The sequence below is a fragment of the Perognathus longimembris genome, chromosome 2 (assembly GCF_023159225.1).
Source record: "Perognathus longimembris pacificus isolate PPM17 chromosome 2, ASM2315922v1, whole genome shotgun sequence".
NCBI lineage: Eukaryota > Metazoa > Chordata > Mammalia > Rodentia > Heteromyidae > Perognathus > Perognathus longimembris.
The window spans coordinates 150,582,820-150,604,658 of record NC_063162.1 but is presented as its reverse complement, the minus strand read 5'-3'; the positions used below and the strand labels follow the sequence as shown (position 1 = coordinate 150,604,658).

The following is a 21,839-nucleotide window of genomic DNA, read 5'->3' as shown; positions in this document are numbered from 1 at the left end:
ACAAGTCCTCTTTGTGAAGCCAGAGCCCAGAGGAAGAAGGGAACATTCGAAGTTTAGCTGTCACAGGTCTGGCTGGGACTCGGTATCCTCTACACTGAAACACTCTTAAGGACCCAATTTCCCAGCCAAGATTTGCACGGAGGAAACACGCGAATACCACATTAACAAAACAGACCGCAACCCATACCGTGCCGTTTTCACGTTTACTTAATAAAACATCAACTTTCTCCTTTTTTTCTTTTTTGGGTACTGGGATTTGAACTCAGGGCCTTCCCGCTTGCCAGGTGGCGCTCTCTTTTAGCGGCAGCTCGAGTTCGATTTTCTACTTCGCAGAAGAGCTACGATCAGGGCTAGAACCCGGGCCTTGCACACAAAAGGCTCAGGGCCGGCGTCCAGGTCCTGAGTTCGAGCCCCGGGCCTGGCACAGAGAGATACCCTTCGATCCAGAGATGGGATCCCCCCCCTTCCCCCCGAGGACGGGGGCTCAGGATCGGTGGGCTCCGGGGTTCCGACGTCCACGGCCCCGGGGGGAGGGGGGCCGCCCGGGCCGGGGTCCGCAGCTAGCGGGGGAGGTCGGGGGGGGGGGGGGTGGAGGGGGGGCCGGCCCCGGCGAGCTGCTGCCTGGCGGCGTCGACGCGCTCCCGTGACGTCGGGGTCCGGAGTGACGCACGCGCCGGCCGTGGCGGCGCAGGGGGCGGGCCCTGCGGCGGCCCGGGCCGCGGGCGGAGGCGGCGCGGACTACAAGTCCCACAATGCCCCGGGGCCGCGGCGGCGGCGGCGGCGGGGAGGGGCGGGGGGAAAGGAGGGGCGTCTCAGGTGTCTGCGACCTCGCCGCCCGCCCGCCCGCCCGCCCGCCCGGAAGTGCCCGCGGGGCCGCGATGGAGCTGGCGGAGCCGGGCGGTGAGTCCCCACGCGAGGCCGCGCCCACTCGCCTCCCCGGGCGCCCCGCCCCGGCCTCGCCCGGGGCCCTCCTGCGGCTGGGGGGGTGGGGGGGCGGGAGGCGGGAGTGATGGAGCCTGGGGGGGGGGAGGGCCGGGTCTCCGCCCTCCCCGGTGGGCGCCCGGCTCTGCCGCCTGCCCGCGCCCCCGGGCCAGGCCCGCCGCGGGCTCCGGCTCGCCCGAGGGCGGAGCGTGGAGGTGGGGGGGTGGGGGGTGAGCCTTGCCGGCCGGGCGGCCCGGGCGGCCGGGGAGGCCGGGGGGGGGACCTGGGTGACCGCGCCGGAGGAGCCCGGGGGCCGGCGCGCGGAGGTGGAGCGGCGCCCGGGCGCACGGGGCGGGCTGCGGAGCGGGGCGAACACTCCAGGGGCGCGCTTGGAAGGTCAAGGCCCTTTCCCGGAGACGGGGTCACCAAGTTAGGACTTGGGGTCTCGTGGATGAGAAGTGACACGCGGCCACTTTGGGGTGACCGGGAGTCGGAGCACTCTGTATGCACCCCGGGGGTGCGTAACGGGGATGGCGGAATCAGGACTGCGGGTGAGGTGGTGTATGGGCGGGAAACAAGAGCCTGTTGGGTTCGGGAGAACCCCTGGACTGACAGGCAGCCCCTCACTGGTTCTTTGTGCCTCCCCAGCTCGGCGGTAGCCCGGCCGGCGAGGCGGGTGCCATGGCCTTGATTGAAGGGGTGGGTGATGAGGTGACTGTCCTTTTCGCGGTGCTTGCCTGCCTCCTGGTGCTGGCCCTCGCTTGGGTCTCCACACACACCACCGAGACCACCACGGACCCCCCGCCCCGGCCATCAGGGACACCGACGGCAGACCAGCCCAGCGAAGCCATGGCAGCAGCCACTGACGGCGTCCGAGGGGAGGCTCCGGGGGCCGAGCCTCCCGGCCTGAGACACAGAGCTTCCGCCGCACAGCCAGAGCCTGGCACGGGGGTCCCGGCCCCGCTACCACCCCCAGACTCTCCACAGGAGCCTCTAGTGCTACGGCTGAAATTTCTCAATGACTCAGAGCAGGTGGCCAGGGCCTGGCCCCATGACACCATTGGCACCTTGAAAAGGTAAGGGGGGGGGGGAGGATGGAAATGCAAGAAAAAGGGGGGGGGGAAGGGGGGGGAGAGTGACTTCAGAAGGACCCCAGAGATAAGGAGCCTTCTATTTGATGGAACTGAGCTCCCCAAATCCCATGCTACCGTTTCCCCCTGTGGCAGAGTGCCCCCCAGAGGCCACCGCCTGGGTGGCGTGTGGAGGGGCAGGGTGGAGGGGTGGGAGCCGCGCTGGGGATTGGGGACTAGGATTGCCTGAGGCCTGCTTTCTCACCCAGGTCCCTCTCTCCTCAGGACCCAGTTTCCCGGCAGGGAGCAGCAAGTGCGACTCATTTACCAAGGCCAACTGCTAGGAGACGACAGCCAGACGCTGGGCAGCCTTCACCTCCCTCCCAACTGCGTCCTCCACTGCCACGTGTCCACGAGAGTCGGCCCCCCGCATCCCCCCTGCCCGCCGGGGTCCGAGCCAGGCCCCTCCGGGCTGGAAATTGGCAGCCTACTGCTGCCCCTGCTGCTGCTGCTGCTGCTCCTGCTCTGGTACTGCCAGATCCAGTACCGGCCCTTCTTTCCCCTGACCGCCACCCTGGGCCTGGCCAGCTTCACCCTGCTGCTCAGCCTGCTGGCCTTTGCCATGTACCGCCCGTAGTGCCCCCGCGGGCTCTGGGCAGCGCAGCCTGCCCTTCCGGACCTCATTCTCCCAGGCGAGGCGGGAGCTGCTGTCTGCCCCGGCCGGCCTCTCGCGCTGGCCTCTTCCCTCTGCCCTGGAGCCCCGCCCCGCGTCGCCGCGGACTCCGGGGGCCGGGGGCGGCCCCTCCCTGCGATCTTCACGCCTCGGGGCCCCCTCCCGGAGCCGCTGGCGCCCAGCCCTCCTCGGGCACCTGCTGTCGCTGCCTGGGCCCGGGGCAGAGCCAGGCCACGCCCCCGGGCCGGCCTTAGTGCCCCGCCGCCGCCGATCCCCACGAGGAGGCCGGTCGGTGGGTGCCCGGGGACGCGGATCGGACCCGGAGGCTGGTGAGCCAGCCGGGACGGGCCGAGAGGTGCGGTCTGGAACCTGGGCAGATTAAATGACTGTGACGTTCTCACCCTGGGCGTGCGTCTGTGTGGACTTCCGCAGCGGGGAGCGCCGGGAAGGACGGGCCGGGGCGCGCCCTCCCCTCCCCCGGCCCGGGCCGCCGACCTCCCCTCCCGAGGGCTTCCTTCCTTCAGCCTGGGGCTCTGCGGCCCCGCCCCCCGCCCGGGCCCCGCCCCCGCCCGGGCTCCGGGCCCCGCCCCCCGCCGCGCGCGTGCGCGCTGCCTTCCCGGAGGCGGGGGGGGGGGGGGGCGGTACCAAGGCCTCCCGGCTCGCAGCGCCCGCTGGGAGCCACGTCTGCTCGGCCGGCCGGCCGTGCGGGCCGCCTGGGAAGGTGGCGGACTCGGCGGCCCGCCGACGAGGAGACCGCGGGGCGGACCCGGCTCCCGGGCCCCGAGGCCGGCTGAGCGTGCATGCGGAGGGGCCTGGCTAGGAACAGCGCCGCGCCCCGCACGCCGAAGGCCCCGGATGGGGAGGGGGGCGGGAGGGGAGGGGAGGACCGGGTAGAAAGGGTCGCCCCGACGGCAGCCTCCTCTGGGAGAGGAGTGAGGTGAGGAGCAGCTCGCCAGGCCTTCCCCCTCCTTGGAAGAAACCTCACGCAGTTCCCTGGCCGTCCCGCCCCCCCAGGCCGCCCGCCCCACCCCCCCAGCGCAGCGCTTCCAGCCCTGCTCTCCGCCCAGGCCTCCCCTGCTGGGCTGCCGGGCCCGCTGCCCTTCCCACCACCCGGCGAGCGGGGGAACCGTCCGTCCTCCTGGAGGAGGGCCCCGCGGGGTCTACGCCTGGGCCCCCCCCCCCTCCGTGGAGCAGGCCACACTACAGGACTTGAGCCAGCTCATCGCTCAAAACTGCCCCTCCTTTGACATCCACCCCATGCACGTGTGTCTGCACCTGGCAGTCTTGCTTGGTGAGGAGGGCCTCCGGGAGCGCGGGCGTTTAAGGGGAGGCAATCACGGAGGGCTCTCGGTCACCCACAGACTCAGTCTCCCGGGGATTTGCCCAGGAATGGCCCATAACACGCACGGTCGCTGCTGCCGGTGGCCACAGCGGACATCGAGTCAGCTCGCACTCACAGAGGGGCCCCGGTGGCTCATGCTTGCCATCTTAGCTACTCGAGGGGCTGATATCCGAGGATGGTGGTTTGACGCCAGCCCCGGCAGGAAAGCTTGAGACCATCTCCAATTAACCAGCAAAAAGCTGAACGTGGAGCCGTGACGCACGTGGTAGAGCAACAGCCTCGAGCAAAAAAGCTGCCGTGCCAGCACACACGGAGGAAACAGCATTCATCCCAGCTCCCTAGGTTGCTGCCCCGGGATTCCTCTAACACTGCCGCTCTGGAAAGCCAGTCTGTCACATTTGGTACAAGTTCAGGTCTCTCCTTCGTGCCTCTACTCTACCTTCTTGCTCAGGAACTGAAGATGAGAAACGCGAGGACTCAGGCTAACCGTGAGAACGAGGACTGCCCTTGCCCCTTTCCCTCCCAGGCTTTCCATCCGGCGGCCCTCGGTATGTGCCCCGGAGCAGGCGCGGAGGGCCCGCCTCCCTCCAAAGCCCCCTCCCCCTCTGCGGCCTGGCCTCCGCGGCGGTCAGAGGTTGGAAGTTGCTTTGAACAGCCCCCATTCCCAGCGGTACCCACGGAAGCACCTGCTCAGCAGCCGGACAGGTGCGAACGGGGACAGGGTTGAGGCGCCCGGACCTCGCCGGAAGGCCCGACGTAAGGGGCTGTTCTCCGCCGGAGGAGTTCACTCCCCATGCCGCAGCGCTCCTGGCCCAGCACCTGGCGCGGCACCGGTTGCGGGAACCCCAGCTTTTAGAAGCCATTGTTCACTTCCTGGTGGCCCAGGAAGCCCAGCTCCACAGCAAGGTGGGCTTGCCCCCCAATCCTGCCACGCTCCCCTGGGAGTCATCCTCAGGCCCCCACCCCCCCACCTTGCTGAGCCTCTTCCTCCCGCAGTGTGCATTCCAGCCAAGCCTCTCTTCTCTCTGCTCCATGCTTCGGGGTATCCGCCCGTGCTCACCCTCTATGGCTTGGCCTCCAGCTCTGCCGTTTTCTAAATCCCTCCCAGCGCTGGCCTAGCCTCACCCTGCCCACTTGGCCGAGTGTGCGGGCCAGACCCTGAGCCACGTCCCCTCTGCTGTGCGGCGGTGATTCCTGCCACGCTGTTGAGTCTTCAGTGTGCGCCAGCAGAGGGGGCCGTTCCGCTTCCACGGCGATGCGACCACTAGGCCGGGCCTCCTCCGAGCGAGGTCCGCTCGTGAAAGACTGCGCGCGCCTCTCCACAGGTGGAACAGAAGCAGCTCCTGCCCTTTGGGCGGCTGAACTACTTGCCAGCGGCATCCCCTGCCTGGAGCGAATCCTGGCTCGGGAGGCCGGGGCGGCGCCCTTAGCCACGGTCGGCACCTTGATGTCCCTGTGCCAGCTCCGGTGCCTGCCCCCGCCAGCCCTGCACTCTGTCTTCTTATAAACCCTCGTCAGCCGCGTCGCTGGTATCGCACGGCGGCTGGCGGTCCGGGGTGCCCCAACCCCCGCTTCCCCGCAGCACCCCTCACCCCCTGATGGTGCGCGGCTACCTCTCGCTGCTCGACACGGCCGTGGAGCTGGAGCTCCCGGGGTACCGAGGGCCCCGCCTTCCCCCGCGGCAGCGAGTGCCCATCTTCCCGCAGCCGCTCGTCAGCGCCCGCCGCCAAGTGCAGGTGGGCAGACTGCCCGGGGCGAGGGGGCCATGGCGAGCCGCGGGGGTGCGTGTGCCCTGCGGAGCACGCAGCCCGGCGGTCCCGGGGAAGAAGGCAGACCCGGAGGCAGCCAGGGGGTTCGCCCGGGGCAGCGGTGCCCAGCGGGGACCGACTGGACCGCCATGAGACCCGGGGTCCTACTGGTGCCCTCTCCCCGGGCACAAGGCCATGGTGGCTGAGGGGCTGCGCCAGCTGCTAGGGGAGGAGACATACCGCCAGGGCCTGACTGTGCCTCCGGGCTACCGCACAGGCGGGGCGGCCCCGGGCCTCGGCCCAAGCCCTGCTCTCTCTCCTGCAGACTTCCTGCTGTGTGGGGGCAGTTAGGGCGCCGTGCTTCCCGTCGGGACCCGGGACCCCTTCCTGCCGTACCCCCCACGATCCAGCCCGCAGGGCCAGGCTTCCTCCAACCCCCCCACCGCCCACGACCCCGCCCAAAGGTACGGAAGCTGGTGGGGGAGCCCCGGCCGACCGGCGCCCTGAGCCCCGTCTGCCCCCCTCCAGGGCGGTGCTGGCGCTGCGTGAGCGGTGGCACTTCTGCCGCAACGGCATCGTGCTGCTGGGGTCCCGGGCCCCGAGGGAGTGGCACCTGGGCCTCCTGGGCCCCGCCCGCCCCCCTCCCTCCGTGACGCCCTGCCCTCTCCCCACAGCTGCCCTTCGAGGAGCTCGAGTCCCAGAGAGGCCTGCCCCAGCTCAAGCGCTACCTGAGGCAGAAGCTCCAGGCCTTCGGCCTCCACTGGGGCCCTGAGGGGGGATGAGGGGTGGGCGCCTGGACTCTGATCCGGTGTATCCTTAAAGTCCCTTTCCTTCCTAGCGGAGTCGCTCCTGGGGCGGGGCGGGGCTCCCCGCGCTTTTCACACACACATCGGTGAAGACAGAAGGCCAGGGCTAGGTGGGGGGGTGGGGGCGAAGCACTTTACTGAAGGAGTGGGGAGAAGGGGACTTTAAATTATGAATCACTTAAATAAAAATGAGGAGGAGGAGGAAGAGGAAAGACACCCATCCCACCAGTCCCCATTCCCGCTGCCCGCCGGTCCCTCCGCCGGTCCCTCCGCCCGTCCCTCCGCCGGTCCCTCCGGGCAGCGGCTATACAGGCATGGGCATCTCGTTGTACTCGTCCACGCCCTCCCGCTCATCAAACACAGGCTCCGCCTCGTTCGCATCCAGCTGCAAGAGGAAAGGAACGTTGGGCAGGGAGCCCCCGAGGGGAGGGGGGCGTGGGGGGGAGGCGGCGGGGCGCTTACGCATTTCATCTCTCGCTCGGTGAAGATGCGGGTGAGCACCACCATGCGCAGAGGCACCGTGAGGATGAGGATGAAGGGGAAGGCCAGCGAGGCGGCCGTGGACATGACGGCCCAGAGCAGGGCCAGGCAGAGCAGCTGCAGGGCGGTGAACAGGTGCATCCGCAGGGTCCGCACCTGGGGGCAGAGGCCGGGTGGGCGGGCCTGGGCTTCGCCCCCAGACAGAGGCCGCCCTCCCTCTCTCCAGAGGGGCGGCGAGCGGCTCGGGTACCCCACGGTTCCCTGGTGCGGGGGGAGGGGGGCCTTTCCAGGGGGGGCCCTTACCTTTTTGACATAGGTGACGTCCGGGTGGTGTTTGGGCGGCATGAGCAGCAGGTGCAGCCGCTCGTAGAACTGGATCCCGTTGAGGGAAGTGACTCCCATGTACAGGAAAATGCCAAAAAGCACAGCCAAGGGAATCTGTCGCAGCAGGTCGCCAATAACCATGGAAAGGCCTGGGGGGGCGGGGGGGGGAGAAGCGGGGGCCTCAGGTCTCCCCCTCGGCGTCCCTAGGGATCCGCAGGGAAGGCGGGGGCCGGGGACCACGTACCGACGAGCAGAGCCACCAGCAGCCCCGTCACCCGCTGCTCCTTCACCTCCTGGATCTTGGGCTTGTCCCCGGGCGCCACGGCTTTGCTCATGACGGTGAGCGCGTTGGCGTGGGTGACGGAGCGGACGGTGGCGGCGGCCAGCCAGGGCAGGCCGAAGAGGGCGCAGATGCCGCCCATGGCCACGATGAGCAGCAGGTCCAGGTGGAAGCCGGAGCCCTTCTGCAGCATGCGCTCCTTCTTGGAGATGATCAGCCTGCGGGGGCGGGGGGGGGGGCGCCGAGGCCCGGCCACAGGGCACGTCATTCCGCACCCTGCCACGGCGCCCCGGCGAGTCCCTCCGTGGGGGCTGGAATACCATCGTGGCGCTGGACCTGCACCCCACCCCCGCCCCCCCCCGCCCCCAGCCGGGCTCTGTCCCTGCCCTGTACAAATGACACTTCCTGCGGCCTAACCAGCCAGCCCGGCACCCAAGTCCCTTGGGCTCCTTTGCCCAGGGCGGTGACGGTCTCCACGTTGTCCCGGAGAGCCTGGCCAGGGGCCCTGCCCCCTTCCCCACCCCGAGACCCGGCGGCGGGGAAGGCTCACGTGGTGATCTGCGTCTCCATGAAGATGAGGATGAAGACCAGGACGGCGGGCAGCAGGCTGGCCACCATCATCCACACGGGGAAGGGGCTCTTCTCCCCCAGGGGGTTGATGACCCAGCCCCGCTTCTCGGGAGCCGTCACCGAGAAGCCACTGGGCACGTTCAGCTTCTACAGGGGTGGGGGGTCACGGGCCAAGGTGGGTGCGTGGGGCACACCACGGGCAGAGGCTGAAGCCTGCCCAGGCTGGAGGAGGAGCCCCGGCGGGGGCCAGAGCGGGAACCCAGAACCCGGAGCGCTGGACGCCGACCCGGTGCCAGGCGCTCCCTCCTCGCTGCCGCGTCACCCGCCTTACCTGGGTGTAGGTGTCCTGGATACTGTAATCTACGAGCACCATGATGAGGATCGCGATGGGCACCCCGAAGTCCCCAATCACCCGCCGGATCTGAGAGGGAAAGCGCCGTGCTCAGCGGCCTCCTGGGGGGGACGGGGGGGGCCGCCCCCTCGGGCCTCGGCCCACGTACCCGGCCGGGAAAGAACCGACTGTTCTTGAATTTTCGAAGAAAGAAGGCAATGAAGAAGGTGCCCGCCATGAGCACCAGCGACAGCAGGGCCGTGTTGGGCTGGCCCTGGGGCCTTCCGGGTACGGACGGCCCGGCCACGCTCTCGTTGCCGGGGCTCCGTGTGGAGGCCGCCCCGGCCCAAGTCGTGTTGTCGTCCCCAGCGACCTCGGAGCTGTTGGCGACTGAGCAGCCGTGGAGGGGATGCTCCTTGAAGATCTAGAGGAGGGCCGCAGAGGACTCCGTGAGCCCGAGCCGGGCTGGAGAGAGAACCCCGGGCCCGAGCTGGAGGCTGCGGGGCTGCAACGGGCAGGGGAAGGCCAGTCCATTAGGAGCGTGCGTGTGCGTGTGCGTGTGCGTGTGCGAGAGAGGCGGTAGGGTCTCACTATTTAGCCCATCTTGGCACTTGCTGGCCCCGGCTGGCCTCAAAACTCCAATCGTCCTTCCTGCCTCCGTCTACTACTGCGCCTGGCTTCAACTTGTCTTGTTGGATTAAGAAAATGACCCAAGGTGGGGCTGGGGATATGGCCTAATGGCAAGAGCGCTCGCCTCGCATACATGAGGCCCTGGGTTCGATTCCCCAGCACCACATAGACAGAACATGGCCAGAAGTGGCGCTGTGGCTCAAGTGGCAGAGTGCTAGCCTTGAGCAAGAAGAAGCCAGGGACGGTGCTCAGGCCAGCAGAAAGCCAGAAGTGGAAGTGTGGCTCAGGCGGCTGAGCACCAGAGCCAGAGCGTTGAGTGGAAAAAAAAAAAGCAGAAATCATGAGGCTCCAAGTTCAAGTTCTACCGGCACATGAACACACTCACACACGATCCAGAAGGTGAGCTGTGAACGCCGGGCCACAGGGGACTAAGGGGAGGCCCAGGGGCCGAGAGCGGGAAGGCTGCTGGGAGTGTAACGTGAGCCAGGCCCCGAGGAGCTGAGGAACTTGGAGGAGGACACGGGGGGGGGGGGGGGGGCAGCTCCCGAGACTCCCTCAGGTCTCACACCCAGACGTTACCAGTGGGCCCTTCCCCTCCCATGCTCCTAGATCTTTGACGTTTCAACCAAACCAGGCGTAGCCCTCGTATGGGTTTTGGAAGGATAGGCAGCGAACCGTGGCAGGTGTGTCGGCAACAGGCAGGTTGGGGAGGGAGGGAGGGAGGGAGGAGAAGAGCGAGCTCCGGCGAGCTTGAGGGCTCCAGGGACTGCAGGCCCGGGGGACACTAGGATGAGCCCGGCCTCCCGTCTGGAAGGAAAAGCCAGGACGTCCCAGGCTCCCCGCTGCCCACCGGGGCCCGCCCACCTTGATCAGCTTGCAGAAGGTCTCGTAGATGAAGATGAGGGAGATGAGGAAAGCAAAGATCTCCTGGGTGAAGCGGGACACGAAGCGGACCAGGAAGCTGCCCTCCAGGGCCACCATGAGCAGGGCCAGGAGGACGAGCCAGAAGCCGATCCACACGCGGCCCACCAGGTACTCCAGCTGGTTGCTATCACAGAACTGCGGAGGCAAGGTGGGCGGTCAGCCCCAAGGTCCGGGGCCCAGAGCGGCGTCTCGGGAGGGCAGGGTGTCTCACCAAGAAGAAGGCCTCCTCGAAGACCAGCAGGGGCCCCGAGAAGCCGATGACGAGCAGCGGCTGAGCCCCCAACAGGCAGAAAACCACGCCCTGGAGTGCCGTGGACATGATCAGCTCCGACACCCCGATCAGGTTGTGCGTCTTCTCCCCTGGGGGAACAGGCGCAAGCTCGGCGGCCGCCCGCCGGTCCGGCGCGCTCACCCCGCCCCCCCCCCGAGGCCCCTCCTTACCAAGCAACCCCCCGAAGGTGATGGCGGGCGACAGGGCCGCGAAGTAGATGAAGATGACGGCGGCCAGGCACTGGGGGTCGAGCGCGTCGCGGAAGTCGCTCAGGTAGTGGGGGTAGCGCCGCCGCACGTCCCGGATCAGCCCCCCGAAGGGCCGGCCGGTCCGCCGGAGGGGATCGTCTTCCACCGCGCCCGCTGCCTCTACCATCTGCAGGAGCGCTGCAACCCGGGCCTCCGTCAGGGCACCCGCGGGGACGGCCCTCCCCGGGCAGCCCCCGCCGGCGCGGCCCCCGGGGGCGTACCCTTATCCTGGGCGGACTTGGGCTCCGACCCCGCGCCCGGGGGGAGCAGCCGGCCCTGCTCCTCCCGCTTCTTGAGCATCTGGCGCTGGAAGTGGGCGACGGAGCGCAGCAGCTCCTCGCCCTGCACCTCGGAAGGCGGCAGCACCACGCTGCAGTCCAGGAAGGCGTTGATGGCCGTCAGCAGGTCCTCCCGCTCGTCCGCCAGGTAGGCCGCCTCGTGGAATTGCTGCCGGCGCGCGGGCGGGGGTCAGGGAAGGGCACGGAAGGGGGCCGGGGGGCGGGGGCGGGGGGGGGGGGTCTCGGGAGGGGGCCGGCTGACCTTGTCGGACATGAGGGTGGAGATGGACCGGCCGATCTCGTGGTAGTCCATGTTGGCGCTGCTGGGGCCCAGGAGCAGGAAGAGGAAGCGCACGGGCACCGGGACCTCCAGCACGGCGTCCAGCTCCACGGCCTCGCGCAGCCGCACGAAGGCCATGGTGGGGTGCGAGAGGAACTCCACGCAGCCTAGAGGGGCGGGGGCGGCGTGTGGGCAAGACGGGGCGGCAGGGTCCTCCCGGCCCCCTCCCCCCGGGGCGGCCGGGGGTGCCCCTCCCCCGACGCCCCCGCACGCGGAGCCCGGTCCACCCCACGTACCCACGAGGACCACGGTGGCCTCCGCGTTCTCGGGGATCTTCTCCAGCAGCTTCAGCTCGTGCTTGGACTTGGAACGGGTGATGCCAGCCGGGGGGGCCGACGGGGGCAGCTCGCGCTGTGTGGGGGGGCGGGCGGGGAAGGGAGGTCAGCCCCGCCGACGCCCGGCCCGCCTCCCGCCCGGCTCCCGCCCTCCCTCACCTCGCGCTCCACCTCCAGCCGGGTCTCGGGAATCCCCCCAATGAGCGGCTCCGTGACGTGGGGGTCGCTCTCCGCCCCCTGCGCGTGATGGTGTCCCAGCAGGGAGCCCAGGGAGCCGGCGGAGATGTTGCGGGGGAAGGAGAAGTCCTTCTCGTCGCTCGGGTGGCTGGAAGGGCAGAGTGGTGAGGGTGGGGGGGGAGGGCGGGCGGGCGGGCGGGCGTCCCCCCCGGGCCGCACCTGTGCTTCAGGAGGAGGGCCCGCAGCACGTTGGCTCTGTCCTCGGCCTTGATCTGGTCCGAGATGACCATCTGCTCCACCACCTGATGGGCCACCCCGGGCAGCGTCTGCTGGTCCAGGTCCAGGAGCACGGCCCCTGGAGTCAGACGGCAGGAAGGGCTCCTTACCCCAGGCCCAGGAGAGGGAGGGCGGATGGGCGGGGCCAGGCGCTGCGGCCCTGGTGTCGGGCCACGGGCCTACACACCGAGACCGGGGCCCGAGTCCCGGCTCTGCCTCATGCCTAGATCGCTGTTTCTAGTGGACCTATTTACCCCCACCCCATCCTGCCCAGGGGGCCCCCTCCTCTAACCCCCTGGCTGCGAGCAAAGTCCCTCCTCCTAGCTGCCACTCTGAGGGTCCTCGCGAGCCTCGCCCTCCCCTCTGGAACGAACACAGCTGACATCTGCCCGGTCCACGCGTGCTGGCCCTCAGCTAACGGAAGCCGCGGCCTCCGCCGCCGCAAGCCCAGCGGCTGGTCCCTGGATCGCCCGTAGACTCCTTCCCTCGGGCTCATACAGAAACGAAAGTCCTTTCAAAAGCTACCGGGCTACTTATCTGGCAAGGTCAACTTTCAGGGACAAAGAACGAAAGAAGAAATAGAATCAAAGGCCTGAGAGCAGCCAGAACAGATCACAAAGCCTGATGATAAAGCGTCTGCGCTCTGGCACTTGACCCGGGTTCCAGGGCCTCCCTCGGAGTCTACTTACTCTTACTTTGGAAACCATTCTAACAGCAGCCTTCGCAGTCTTCAGCTGCTTAGAGACAGGCCTTCAAAGAACTGGGAGTGATTTCCCAACAGAAAGGAGGAAAAACAAGAAGTCACGCGGCTCTGAAGTCCTGTGTGTGCGGCGGTTTAGTGAAGTTTATACGGCCCTACAGGTTAGACCACATCCTGGATCTTCTAAGATGCTGACAAGGCATGCCAGGAATGTCAAAATGATTTGAAAAAGACTTACTTTTATCGCTTAACACACAGCAGCTTTGCGGGTCGACAGTATGGCTCCAAGGCCAGAGCACCTGCCTAGCGAGTGTAAGCCACAAAGGACAAATGCTAGTGGAGTCTAGGGGAATAGAGCTCAAGTTGTGGAGCACCTGCCTAGCAAGAAAACGGCCCCAGGACTGAAAAAACAACCACACACCACAATCGTCATTATGGCCAAATCAACAGAGAGAGGGAGAGGGGGAGACTGAGACAGAAGGGACAGAGGGTGAGGGAGAGAGGGAGGGGGGGAGAGAAACAGAGACAGAGAGAACAACAGCTTGGGCTAAGGGGCCTATGAACAGGGAGGCGGGGCGGGTACCATGGGCCAGAGTTCGCCGAAGCTCCAGAAGGCTCCGGAAGGACAGCGAGGCGACGTGCGGCTTCCCCCAGCGCTCAGTCTCCTCCTCCACGTCTTCCTCAAATTTGATCCAGCGGGCCGTCTCCCGCCACTGAGGTTCCTGGTTTTTATCCAGCAGCAGCTCATTGAGCTCCACAAATACCTGCGGGGGAGATGAGAAAGCCCTGTGGGGTGCAGGCCTGGGAGAAGCGGCGTCACGAGGGAAGGGGGATCCTGCGGTGGGGGCAGGGCAGCCGGGGCACCGGCTCCTCGTGACTGGCCGATATGATGCGAGATTTCCCTTGTCTATAAACGGCAGCAGCGGCGCCCATCTTCAAGGGCGGCGAGGAGGGTCAGAGAGCCCGAGGCAGTGTGTCATCCTAGCTACTCAGGAGGCTGAAAACTGTGGTTCAAAGGCAGCCCAGGCAGAGAAGTCCTTGAGACTCTCATCTCCAATCAACCAGCGGAGAGCCAGAAGGGAGGTGTGGCTCAAGGGGTAGAGGAAAAAAGCCACACAGGAGTGGCAAGGCTCTGAGTTCAAGCCCTGGTACCAATACCAAACACAAACAAAGCAAACACAGAGAGAGACAGAGACAGAAGCAACCTGTAAACATCTTTGGGCTGCAGGACTCAGAGCTGCACAAAATGGGCTTCGGCTTCTGCATGATTTGTGCGTGTGTGTGCGTGTGTGTGTGTGCGTGTGTGTGTGTGTGTGTGTGTGTGTGTGTGTGTGTGTGTGTGTGTGCCGGTCCTGGGGCTTGAACTCAGGGCCTGGGGTCCGTCCCTGAGCCGCTCTGTGCTCAAGGCTAGCGCGCTACCACTTGAGTCACAGCGCCACTTCCAGCTTTTTCTAAGTAGTGTAGAGGAGATAAGAGTCTCCTGGACTTTCCTGCCCAGGGCTGGCTTTGAACTGCATCCTCAGATCTCAGCCTCCTGAACAGCTAGGGTTAGAGGTGGGAGCCACCGGCCCCCTGGCTTGCTCGATTCTTTTCACTTGCTTTTGGGACTGACAGAGCCCGGTCACCTCTGCAGGCCATCGCCAGGGCGGAGGCGGGAAGCACCTGCCAAGGGTGGGGATCGCCTCCAGCCAGGCCGGGGCAGCCCGTGCCGGAGCTGGACGCTCAGCACGGATGCACTTTACTGCAGGGCTATTACACCTCCATAAAAAGCTTGGGAAAGCCACTAAGTCAGAGTTCAGGAGCAGAGAGGCCCACGGTCTACGATGGGCAGGGTCAGTGAGTAACCAGGTGACCTTGGCTAAATCACAGACCCCGGTGGACGGCTGACAACACCCAGCACCGTCTCCTTCACGGGCTGCTGGGAGGGTCAAAGGAGCACGGAGGGGACTGCGTGGTCAAAATCAACGGCAGTGCGGCCCGTGGGCCTTGTCCAGCCTGTCGTCGGGTCAGGCCGGGGGAAGGCGCCTCCTCCTCCTCCTCCTCCTCCTCCTCCTCCAGCGCCCTCGCTCTGGGGAGCAGCAGCCCCCAGCACAGGGGGCAACCACAGGGCTCCAGACCCCGGGGGAGGGGGCAGACGCACGGACGAGGGAAGGAAGCGAAGGCTCGTACCTCGTGGGGTTTGTGGGGGGCCCGGGGCCGGGCCCGGGGCGTGGGGCCCGGCTCTCGTCCTTCCCGGGCGCTCTGCCCGGACCCTTTGGCGTTCTTCCGTACCAAGTGTCGCCTCACCCCCGGCACGTCCTCAAACCGGTGACCTGAGGAGCAGCGGGAAGGAGTCGGGGTGAGGCCGTCGCGTCGTCCCCCGCCACCCCCCCCCCCCCCGCCGGGGCCCGCCGGGGCGCTCACTCTTCATGAGGTCGAGGTCGGCGGTGGCCAGCGTCTGCGCCTCGCTCTCGTCCGTGGGCACGCGGGGCAGCAGCGCCTGCTCGGCCCCCGTCATGCTCCCGATGCGCCGCCGCTCCTGCAGGTTGTAGCTGCGATGCCCCGGCTGGGCTTTGGGCGGGGGGCGGCCGGAGGCGCCCCCGTCGTCGCCCCCCGCGGTGCCGCTGGCCACGACCGCCACCTCCTCCACCGGGGCGCTGCGGGCGGGCGGGCGGGCGGGCCGTGAGCGGGGAGGAGGCGCCCCGGCCCCACGCCACCGTCCTCGGAGGGGGAGACGCGGGAAGGAGAGGGCTTCCAGGGGCACGCCAGGCCCCGCTCCGGCCCCCCCCCGCCCCCCACCCCCCCGGCTGGGCAGCAAGATCCACCTGCGCTCAGTTCCCCGACGCTGCATGGCCGGGGCCACGGCTTGGGGCGGGTACCCGAGAACGTCTCCTCACGTTACTCAGCACTCAGTCCTGTGCCCCCCCCTTCCCGCCCCCCACCGCAGGGCCGAAGACATCTACACGGTCCCCCACTTGCGAAGTCCGTGGAGGAAGGTCTACGTGTCACCTGCCACAGACACCAACTCCCACCAACACCACGCCGTCCTCCCTCCCGATACCAGAGGCCAAGCACAGCCAGCCGGGGCCCGAGTCCCCTCCAGGCCCCCCCCCCCCCCCCGCCCGCCGTAGCACTGTACCCTGGCTCTTCAGCCTCGCCCAGCTCTCCCTCCTTCTCCCTGGTCCCAGGCTTTCCCCGAAGCTCCCGCCGCCGCCGGCTCCCCGGCCTGCAGTGAGCCTGCACGTTCACTCCCCCAAGGGGCACCGTGCCCTTCACCTCCCAAAGCTCTTCCCTCTCTCTGCCTGGCACCCAGAAAACAACAGGTCTGTGATAGCCGTGACCTTGAGAATTTGCTGAAAGTTATTTCCTCCAGGAAGCCTTCCCTGGCTAGTACCCCCCAAACTCCATCCCACCCTGGTACCATGCCAGGCACCGGTGGCTCACGCCTCTAATGCTGGCTACCCAAGAGACTAAGACCCGAAGACCACGGTTCGAATCCAGCCCAGAAAGACAAGTCCACGAGACCGTTATCTCCAATGAATCAGCATAACGCTGAAAGTGGAGGTGTGGCTCAAGCGGTAGAGTATCAGCCTGAGCAAAACAGCTAAGGGGCAGCGCCCAGGCCCTGAGTTCATGCCCCGGTGTCAGCGCCAAAACCCAAAAGCAAAGCACTTTCCTGGGACCGCTGTCTGTTCTGCCTAAGCCAGGCCCCTGGATGCTGCAGTTCCTGCTCCATTTCACGAAATGACATTTAGTTTCCAACTGGGTGGACTGGCAAGTCCCCAAGAACAAGAGCTCCCTTTCGGAGCCTCAGCAGGTGCCGGGAGGTCAACCTAGTGCCTGTGCAGGGACCGGGGGGACGGCAGCCAAGTGGGGGCAGCTTAGACTTCTAAACCGTCCCGCGATCCCCGCCAAGGAGCACGGTCTCACGCAGTCACCTTCCACAAGAGAGGCGGGGAGGCGGCGAGGACCTGAAGCTCAGCCCGGCGACGCCTGAGCTCCGCTTTCCCCCCGCAAGGCCTCCTCGCTCTAGAAGATGTGTCTGCTTGGGGCGCTGTCAACCACGGGGGGCCCTTACCCAGTCTGGGCCCCCTTGGTGGCCCGAGGAGCCGCCTCCTGGGGCGGAAGCTGCATGGGGGGTGACGGGCTGGTCCTCTCCGCCTTCCGGTCCGTGCCTTCATCCTCTTGCAGGAAGAACTGGAACAGCCACGTGGGAAGGTGAGGCCGGGCCGGGGGCTCTGGAGACGCCCGCCGGGAGCCCCGGCACCGCTCACCTGCACGGAGGAGGGCGTGGAGGCGGGGGACGGCTGCGTGGGGGCCCGGGCCCCCTCGGCCTCGCTGGCTTCGTCCTCGTCCTCCTCCCCCTCCTCAATGGTGGGGGTCTCCCCCGTGGGGGAGGCCCCGGGACGCCTCCGGGGCTTCCGGCCGGGGCCCTGGGGGGCCTTGCGGCGGCGCCCGTCCGGGGGCAGGTGGGTGGAGAGCGGGTGGTGGATGTGGTGGGAGGACTGGCGGTGGTCTGCGGGGAGGAGGGCGTGGCTGCCGGCGGGCACCGCGGCCCCCCACCCCCCCACCCCTGTGCCATCTCGGCGCCCCCGGGCGGCCCTCTCTGCCGGAACCCGCCCCCCCATCCGCCACGCGGCCCGGCGGAGCCCCGGGCGCCTCCTTTCCCGCCTGCTCACACTCGAAGTCCTCCTCCCCATAGCTGCGGCCCGGCTCGTCTCCCCCGCGGGACGCGGCCTCCTGGAGGATCTCCTCGAACCGCTCGACGCCCAGGGTGCGGTGGAGATCGTCCTCCTCCTGCTGGGGGAAGCCGGGGCTCCCCGGGCCCACGCTCTCGGGTTCCGGCTGGGAAGGAGGAACGACACCTCAGGGCCCAGAGACCCGGCCTTCCCCGGCAGCCCCCCCTCCCCTCCGCAGCCCAGCCCCTGCCGTGGGCGCACTGGGGTGGGGGGCGGGGGGAGCAGGGGGAAACTGAAGCCACTCCTTCCAGCCGCGGGACCGCTGCTGAGCCCCCAAAAGCAACTTCTGAAGCCCCCCCCCCAAAGCTAGCTGCTGTAAAGCTGGTCTGAGTCTCAGCTCTGCGTGGCCGTGAAGAGTACGCGCTTGCCTGGCTAGGGAGGAGGCCCCCCCCTTACCCCAGCCAGCACCCCCACTCTGCGGGTCCCACTGGGCTCATCAGCCACAGGGCCCCGCCCCGTCCCCACCCCCACTCCCCCCACCTGAGTCATCCTGCGGAGTGCAATAGCAGGCGGCACCGGCAGGGCCGGCGGACGGCAGGAACTGCAGCACACCACCACCCCAGGGCTCGGCCGGGCCAGGCCGGGGCTCCCTAGCTGCCTGGGTCCAGCCCCCCAGCCGCCCCCCCACCCCCGCCACCGCCGGCCTCAGCTCCCCGCTGCCCGCAAATATTTGCTCAAGCGCTCCTGGACCTGAAGGGCATCAGGACCTCCAAGGGCAGGGTATGCAGTCCCCCCCCCCCCATGGTGGTGCCAGCCACTAAGGCAAACAGCCGGAGGAGGAGGAGGAGGGTGGGTCTCGGGGAGCCGTGCAGGGGTGGGGGGGGCACACCAAGCAGCCGGCCTTGGCAGGGCCTGGGTCAGGAGATGATGCATCTTCTGCCCATCCCATCCCGCAACTCCGGCGGGCTCCCCCCCCCCCCAGGTACCGGCCCCATTCCCACGAGAAGCAGCTAGGCGAGAGAAAGCGAAGCAAGACGCCGCCAGGAGAAGGAGCTTGGGGGGCGGGGCCATGGGGGGTCGAGAACCCCTCGCACCTGAGGCCGCAGGAGGAAGTCCATGGCGGCAGAGGTGAGCCTGGCAGGCCGGAGGAGGAGGGCAACTGCCAGGCCCCTTCCCAGTCACATGCCTGGCTGGGCCCAAGTGACCAATACCGGGCTGATTGGGGCCCCGGGGTTAATCATTAGACTTCTTAGGAAAATCAGGGGGGGACCTCGCAGGACTGCTGCCACGTGGGGGCGGGAGGGGCGGGCCTGGGCGACACCCTGGGGCCAGGGGCGGGGCCTGGGCAGGGCCAGCCCAGGCCAGCGAGCTCCGTCCAAAAGCGTCTCCCAGCAACAGACCTCAACACCTCACCGCGGGTCAGAGGGGTCACGGGGTGAGACCCAGAGCTCCCCCAAGTTCCTGCCCATCTGAGGCTAGAACACCACCCAGGGCATCAGGAGGCAGCCGGAGCCACCTGTCCCCCACTTCAGCCCAGTCCAGCACTGAACCCACTGCCACAAGGTCCGGGTGCAGAGAGTAGCGCCTCCTCTCTCCAGTCCTCTAAAGCCTCCTTCCCCAGCTTCTGAACCCACCCGGCACCCGGCACCCCGTCCAGCGGGAGCACCTCCGGCCGGGAGCCAGTTACTCACCAAGTGCAAGGAATCCCCGCCCGAGGCGGGGCGCCTCGGGGCGCTGCTCATGGCTGGATCTTAGCCCTTTTCGCTGTCACTTCGGCTTTCAGGGCAACAAGGCGGAGGCATAACCTGGGTTGGGGAGAGGCCGGGTCTCCATGGAGGCAGGGCACCCGGTCCAGGGAGAAACAGGGCCCCCCCCCCCCCACCGCCCTGGCTGCTGCTGCTGCCGCCACTCACTGCTCAGGACAGCACTTAGCCTGTGCAGGGCCTCAGAGTGGCCAGAGCAGAGAGAGCTGTTTATTGGCAGAATCGAGACTACCAAAGGGAGAAAGGAAGACCGAGGCACAGGGGGCCACCAGGGGCCCAGAGCCCGAGCAGAGAGGAGACAGGAATGGGGAGAGGCTGCACAAAAAATGAGGGAGGAAGGAGTCAAGGCCCAGCCCAGAAGAGAAAGCAACAGAGATGAGGGAGGGAGAGATAACCAACTGAGAAAGAACGGGAGTAAAGGGCCAAGCAGAAACAGGAACCCGGCCCGTGGGGAAACGGGAGGTGGGCCTGCCTGAGACCAGAGAGGGGTGTGGTGGGGAGGGAGACACCCCGCAGGGCAGAGGGGTGTGGAGAAGGGGGGCCAGCTGCTTAGACGAGACAGAAAGGAGAAGGCAGGAAATAATCCTGGAGAGCTCAGGAGGGCAAATAGGGAGGGGATGTCCCTTCCCCAAGGTAGGAGGGCAGGGAGGTGCCCCTCCCCAGGCCCCCCAGGCCCCCCAGAAGCAGGCTCTCTGCTGGTGCAGGGCAGGAGGCCTGGTCCACTTATTCCTCAAGTGGGAAGGAGGAAGGGGCAGGCAGTGGGGCTTTATAATGGGGGCGGGCACGTGACGGCTTGGAGGGGGTGGGCAGAGCCCTCCCCAGGAGCAGCGCCCATCCCTCCCCTCCGCCAAGCGGGGCAGGAAACTATGAGCGGCAGGGCTGCCTTCCTCCTGATGGTGACTACAGGGGGACACTGCTGGAGGTGGGGTGTCGAGCAACCCAGCCACCCCCAAAGGATCTCTGAGGGTGACAGGAGGCAGCGCCTCACAGGTTGGGAGGCGGGGATTGTTTTACTTGAAACTAGGGTTAAGACAGGTAGGTCAGCCTAGGGTCAAAGAGTAATTGTGGGGGGGAGGGGGTCAGCCTAGGGTGGGGAGCCTGAGTGACCAGTTCCCGGCCGGCACCCCAACCCAGCTGACCGCTTTTCCCCCCACCTCCCCCTCAGCAGGGCTTCTGCTGGTGTGGGGGGGGGGCAGGGGGGAGGTGAAGTGTCCAGGGAGGGACTGCCCCCCCCACAGGTGATTCCCCCCCACTCCAGGCCGCGGCCCGCCCCCCCCACCCCGCGCACGTCCACCCCCTCCTTCCACCCACGCCCCCCACGCCTCCCCTCCCCCCCACCCCCACCGCCGTCCCAGAACACAAAGCAGCCTCTGTCCCAGGCACCGGGGCCCATAATCCGGGTGGGGGCACATTCCGGGGACCAGCCCCAACCCGCCCGGGGGATTAGCATCCTTCCACCCCCCCCCCCCCGCCGCCCCGTCCCTCCCGGCCCCGAGGGATTAGCACCCCGGACCCCCACTTGGGTCTTAACCACTTCCCAAGTGAGTTCGCACATTCCACCGCCGCCTGGGCTGTGGACCCGGCGGGGGGGGGGGGGGGGGAGGCGGGAGGGCGGCGTGGACCTCCACCCCCGGACCCCGCGGGGCAGGCCCGGTATTCCCCCACCACCACCACCCCCGCCTGGAGAGGGGGGCGGGAGGGGGGCGGAGGGCTCGAGCCAGCCCGGTCCCGGGCGCCCCGGGCTGGGCTGAGGGCCGTGGAGCCCGCCCGGAGGAGGGCGGGGGGGGGGGCGCGGCGCCCCGGGAAGCGGATCCGGGAAGCCCGGCTCCCGCGCCTCTCCCCCGACACCCCGCGAGCCAGTCCCCGCCCTTTCCTCCCCGTCCACTCCCCCCCGCCCGCGTCCCGAGTTCCCCCTCTCCTCCCCCCGCCCCCCCCCCGCCGCCCCGGCCCCGCCGCCCCGCTCACCCGCGCGCGCTGGCTTCCGCGCCCCGGGGGTCTCGGGGTGTCCGCGGTCCTCCGGCGCCCCCCCCCCCCCGCGCGCTCCCGCCGCCGGCCCGATGCCCGCTCCCGGGCGCGCCCCCCACCGCTCCCAACTTCTCCCAACTCAACTTTCCCCCGCGCCGCCGCGGGCAGGCCGGCCCCCAGCGTGCGCGCCCCCCCCCCCGGCCCGGCGCGGCGTGCGCGCCCCCGGCGCGGCGGCCCCGGCGGAGGCGGGGGGCGGGGAGCGCGCGAGCGGGCGCCCGCGGCGGCGGGGGGCGGAGCGGCGGGGGGCGCGCGCCCGCCCGCCCGCCCGCCCGAGCCCGGAGGGCCTCCCCGCGCCGCCCCGCTCGGGCAGGAGTCCGCCCGCCTCACGCCGGGGCCCCGACGGCACGGGGAGAGCCCGGAAGCGCGAGGCCCGGCCGGGTGGAAGTCGACACACGTCGCCCCTCCCCCCCACCAGCCTCAGTTTCCCTCACTGCCCGCGGCTCGCGGCGAAGCGGGGCGGCGAGGGGAGCCGCCGGGCTGCTGCGGACAGGCACGTCGCCCGGTGTGGGGGGGGGGGACGGGGACGGGACGCCCCCTCCTGCCTTCCCCCGCACGAGCCCCCCTCTCCGGACCCGCCCCGACCCCTCTCTCCGTGCGGGTAGTCCCGGTCAACGACTGCGGGCACGGAGCGCGCTTCCCGCCCCGGCCGGCCACGTGCGCGCTCGCCTCGCCGCGGGGTCACGAGCGCGGGGCGGGGTCGCGGCCGCCCCGTCTGTGGTCTCGCGTGTC

The 21,839-nt window shown here is 68.6% G+C and overlaps 3 protein-coding genes across 5 annotated transcripts; 2 read left to right on the top strand and 1 right to left on the bottom strand.

Annotated features, from left to right (window-relative positions):
* Nucleotides 1-795: 795 nt before the first annotated feature.
* Nucleotides 796-2,949, top strand: Tmub1 (transmembrane and ubiquitin like domain containing 1). Its single transcript, XM_048340480.1, has 3 exons — nt 796-900; nt 1,570-1,997; nt 2,277-2,949. The coding sequence occupies exons 2-3, from the start codon at nt 1,603-1,605 to the stop codon at nt 2,626-2,628; spliced, it is 747 nt and encodes a 248-aa protein (XP_048196437.1). The 5' UTR covers nt 796-900; nt 1,570-1,602; the 3' UTR covers nt 2,629-2,949.
* A 515-nt stretch (nt 2,950-3,464) lies between these two features.
* On the top strand, nt 3,465-6,575 carry Fastk (Fas activated serine/threonine kinase). Its single transcript, XM_048337750.1, is given in 12 exon segments — nt 3,465-3,596; nt 3,679-3,955; nt 4,533-4,550; nt 4,553-4,718; nt 4,780-4,912; nt 5,332-5,380; nt 5,383-5,545; nt 5,589-5,734; nt 5,924-6,031; nt 6,080-6,218; nt 6,283-6,385; nt 6,429-6,575. Coding segments are annotated over 12 exon segments (1,542 nt in total). The 3' UTR covers nt 6,537-6,575.
* A 102-nt stretch (nt 6,576-6,677) lies between these two features.
* On the bottom strand, nt 6,678-21,220 carry Slc4a2 (solute carrier family 4 member 2). 3 transcript variants are annotated; one of them, XM_048340468.1, is made up of 23 exons: nt 21,051-21,220; nt 19,014-19,127; nt 17,323-17,488; nt 16,918-17,159; nt 16,722-16,840; nt 15,068-15,300; nt 14,834-14,976; nt 13,248-13,428; nt 11,908-12,043; nt 11,671-11,836; nt 11,473-11,587; nt 11,159-11,343; nt 10,840-11,065; nt 10,541-10,756; nt 10,311-10,459; nt 10,040-10,234; nt 8,715-8,969; nt 8,546-8,635; nt 8,195-8,361; nt 7,609-7,862; nt 7,344-7,513; nt 7,023-7,196; nt 6,678-6,945 (listed from the first exon to the last, which is right to left on the bottom strand). In XM_048340468.1, the coding sequence occupies exons 2-23, from the start codon at nt 19,062-19,064 to the stop codon at nt 6,865-6,867; spliced, it is 3,714 nt and encodes a 1,237-aa protein (XP_048196425.1). In that variant the 5' UTR covers nt 19,065-19,127; nt 21,051-21,220; the 3' UTR covers nt 6,678-6,864. The 3 variants fall into 3 exon arrangements, with proteins under 3 accessions (XP_048196425.1, XP_048196426.1, XP_048196427.1); XM_048340469.1 differs by lacking the exon at nt 21,051-21,220 and having other exon boundaries at nt 19,014-19,199; XM_048340470.1 differs by lacking the exons at nt 19,014-19,127; nt 21,051-21,220 and adding an exon at nt 18,417-18,595.
* Nucleotides 21,221-21,839: the final 619 nt, after the last annotated feature.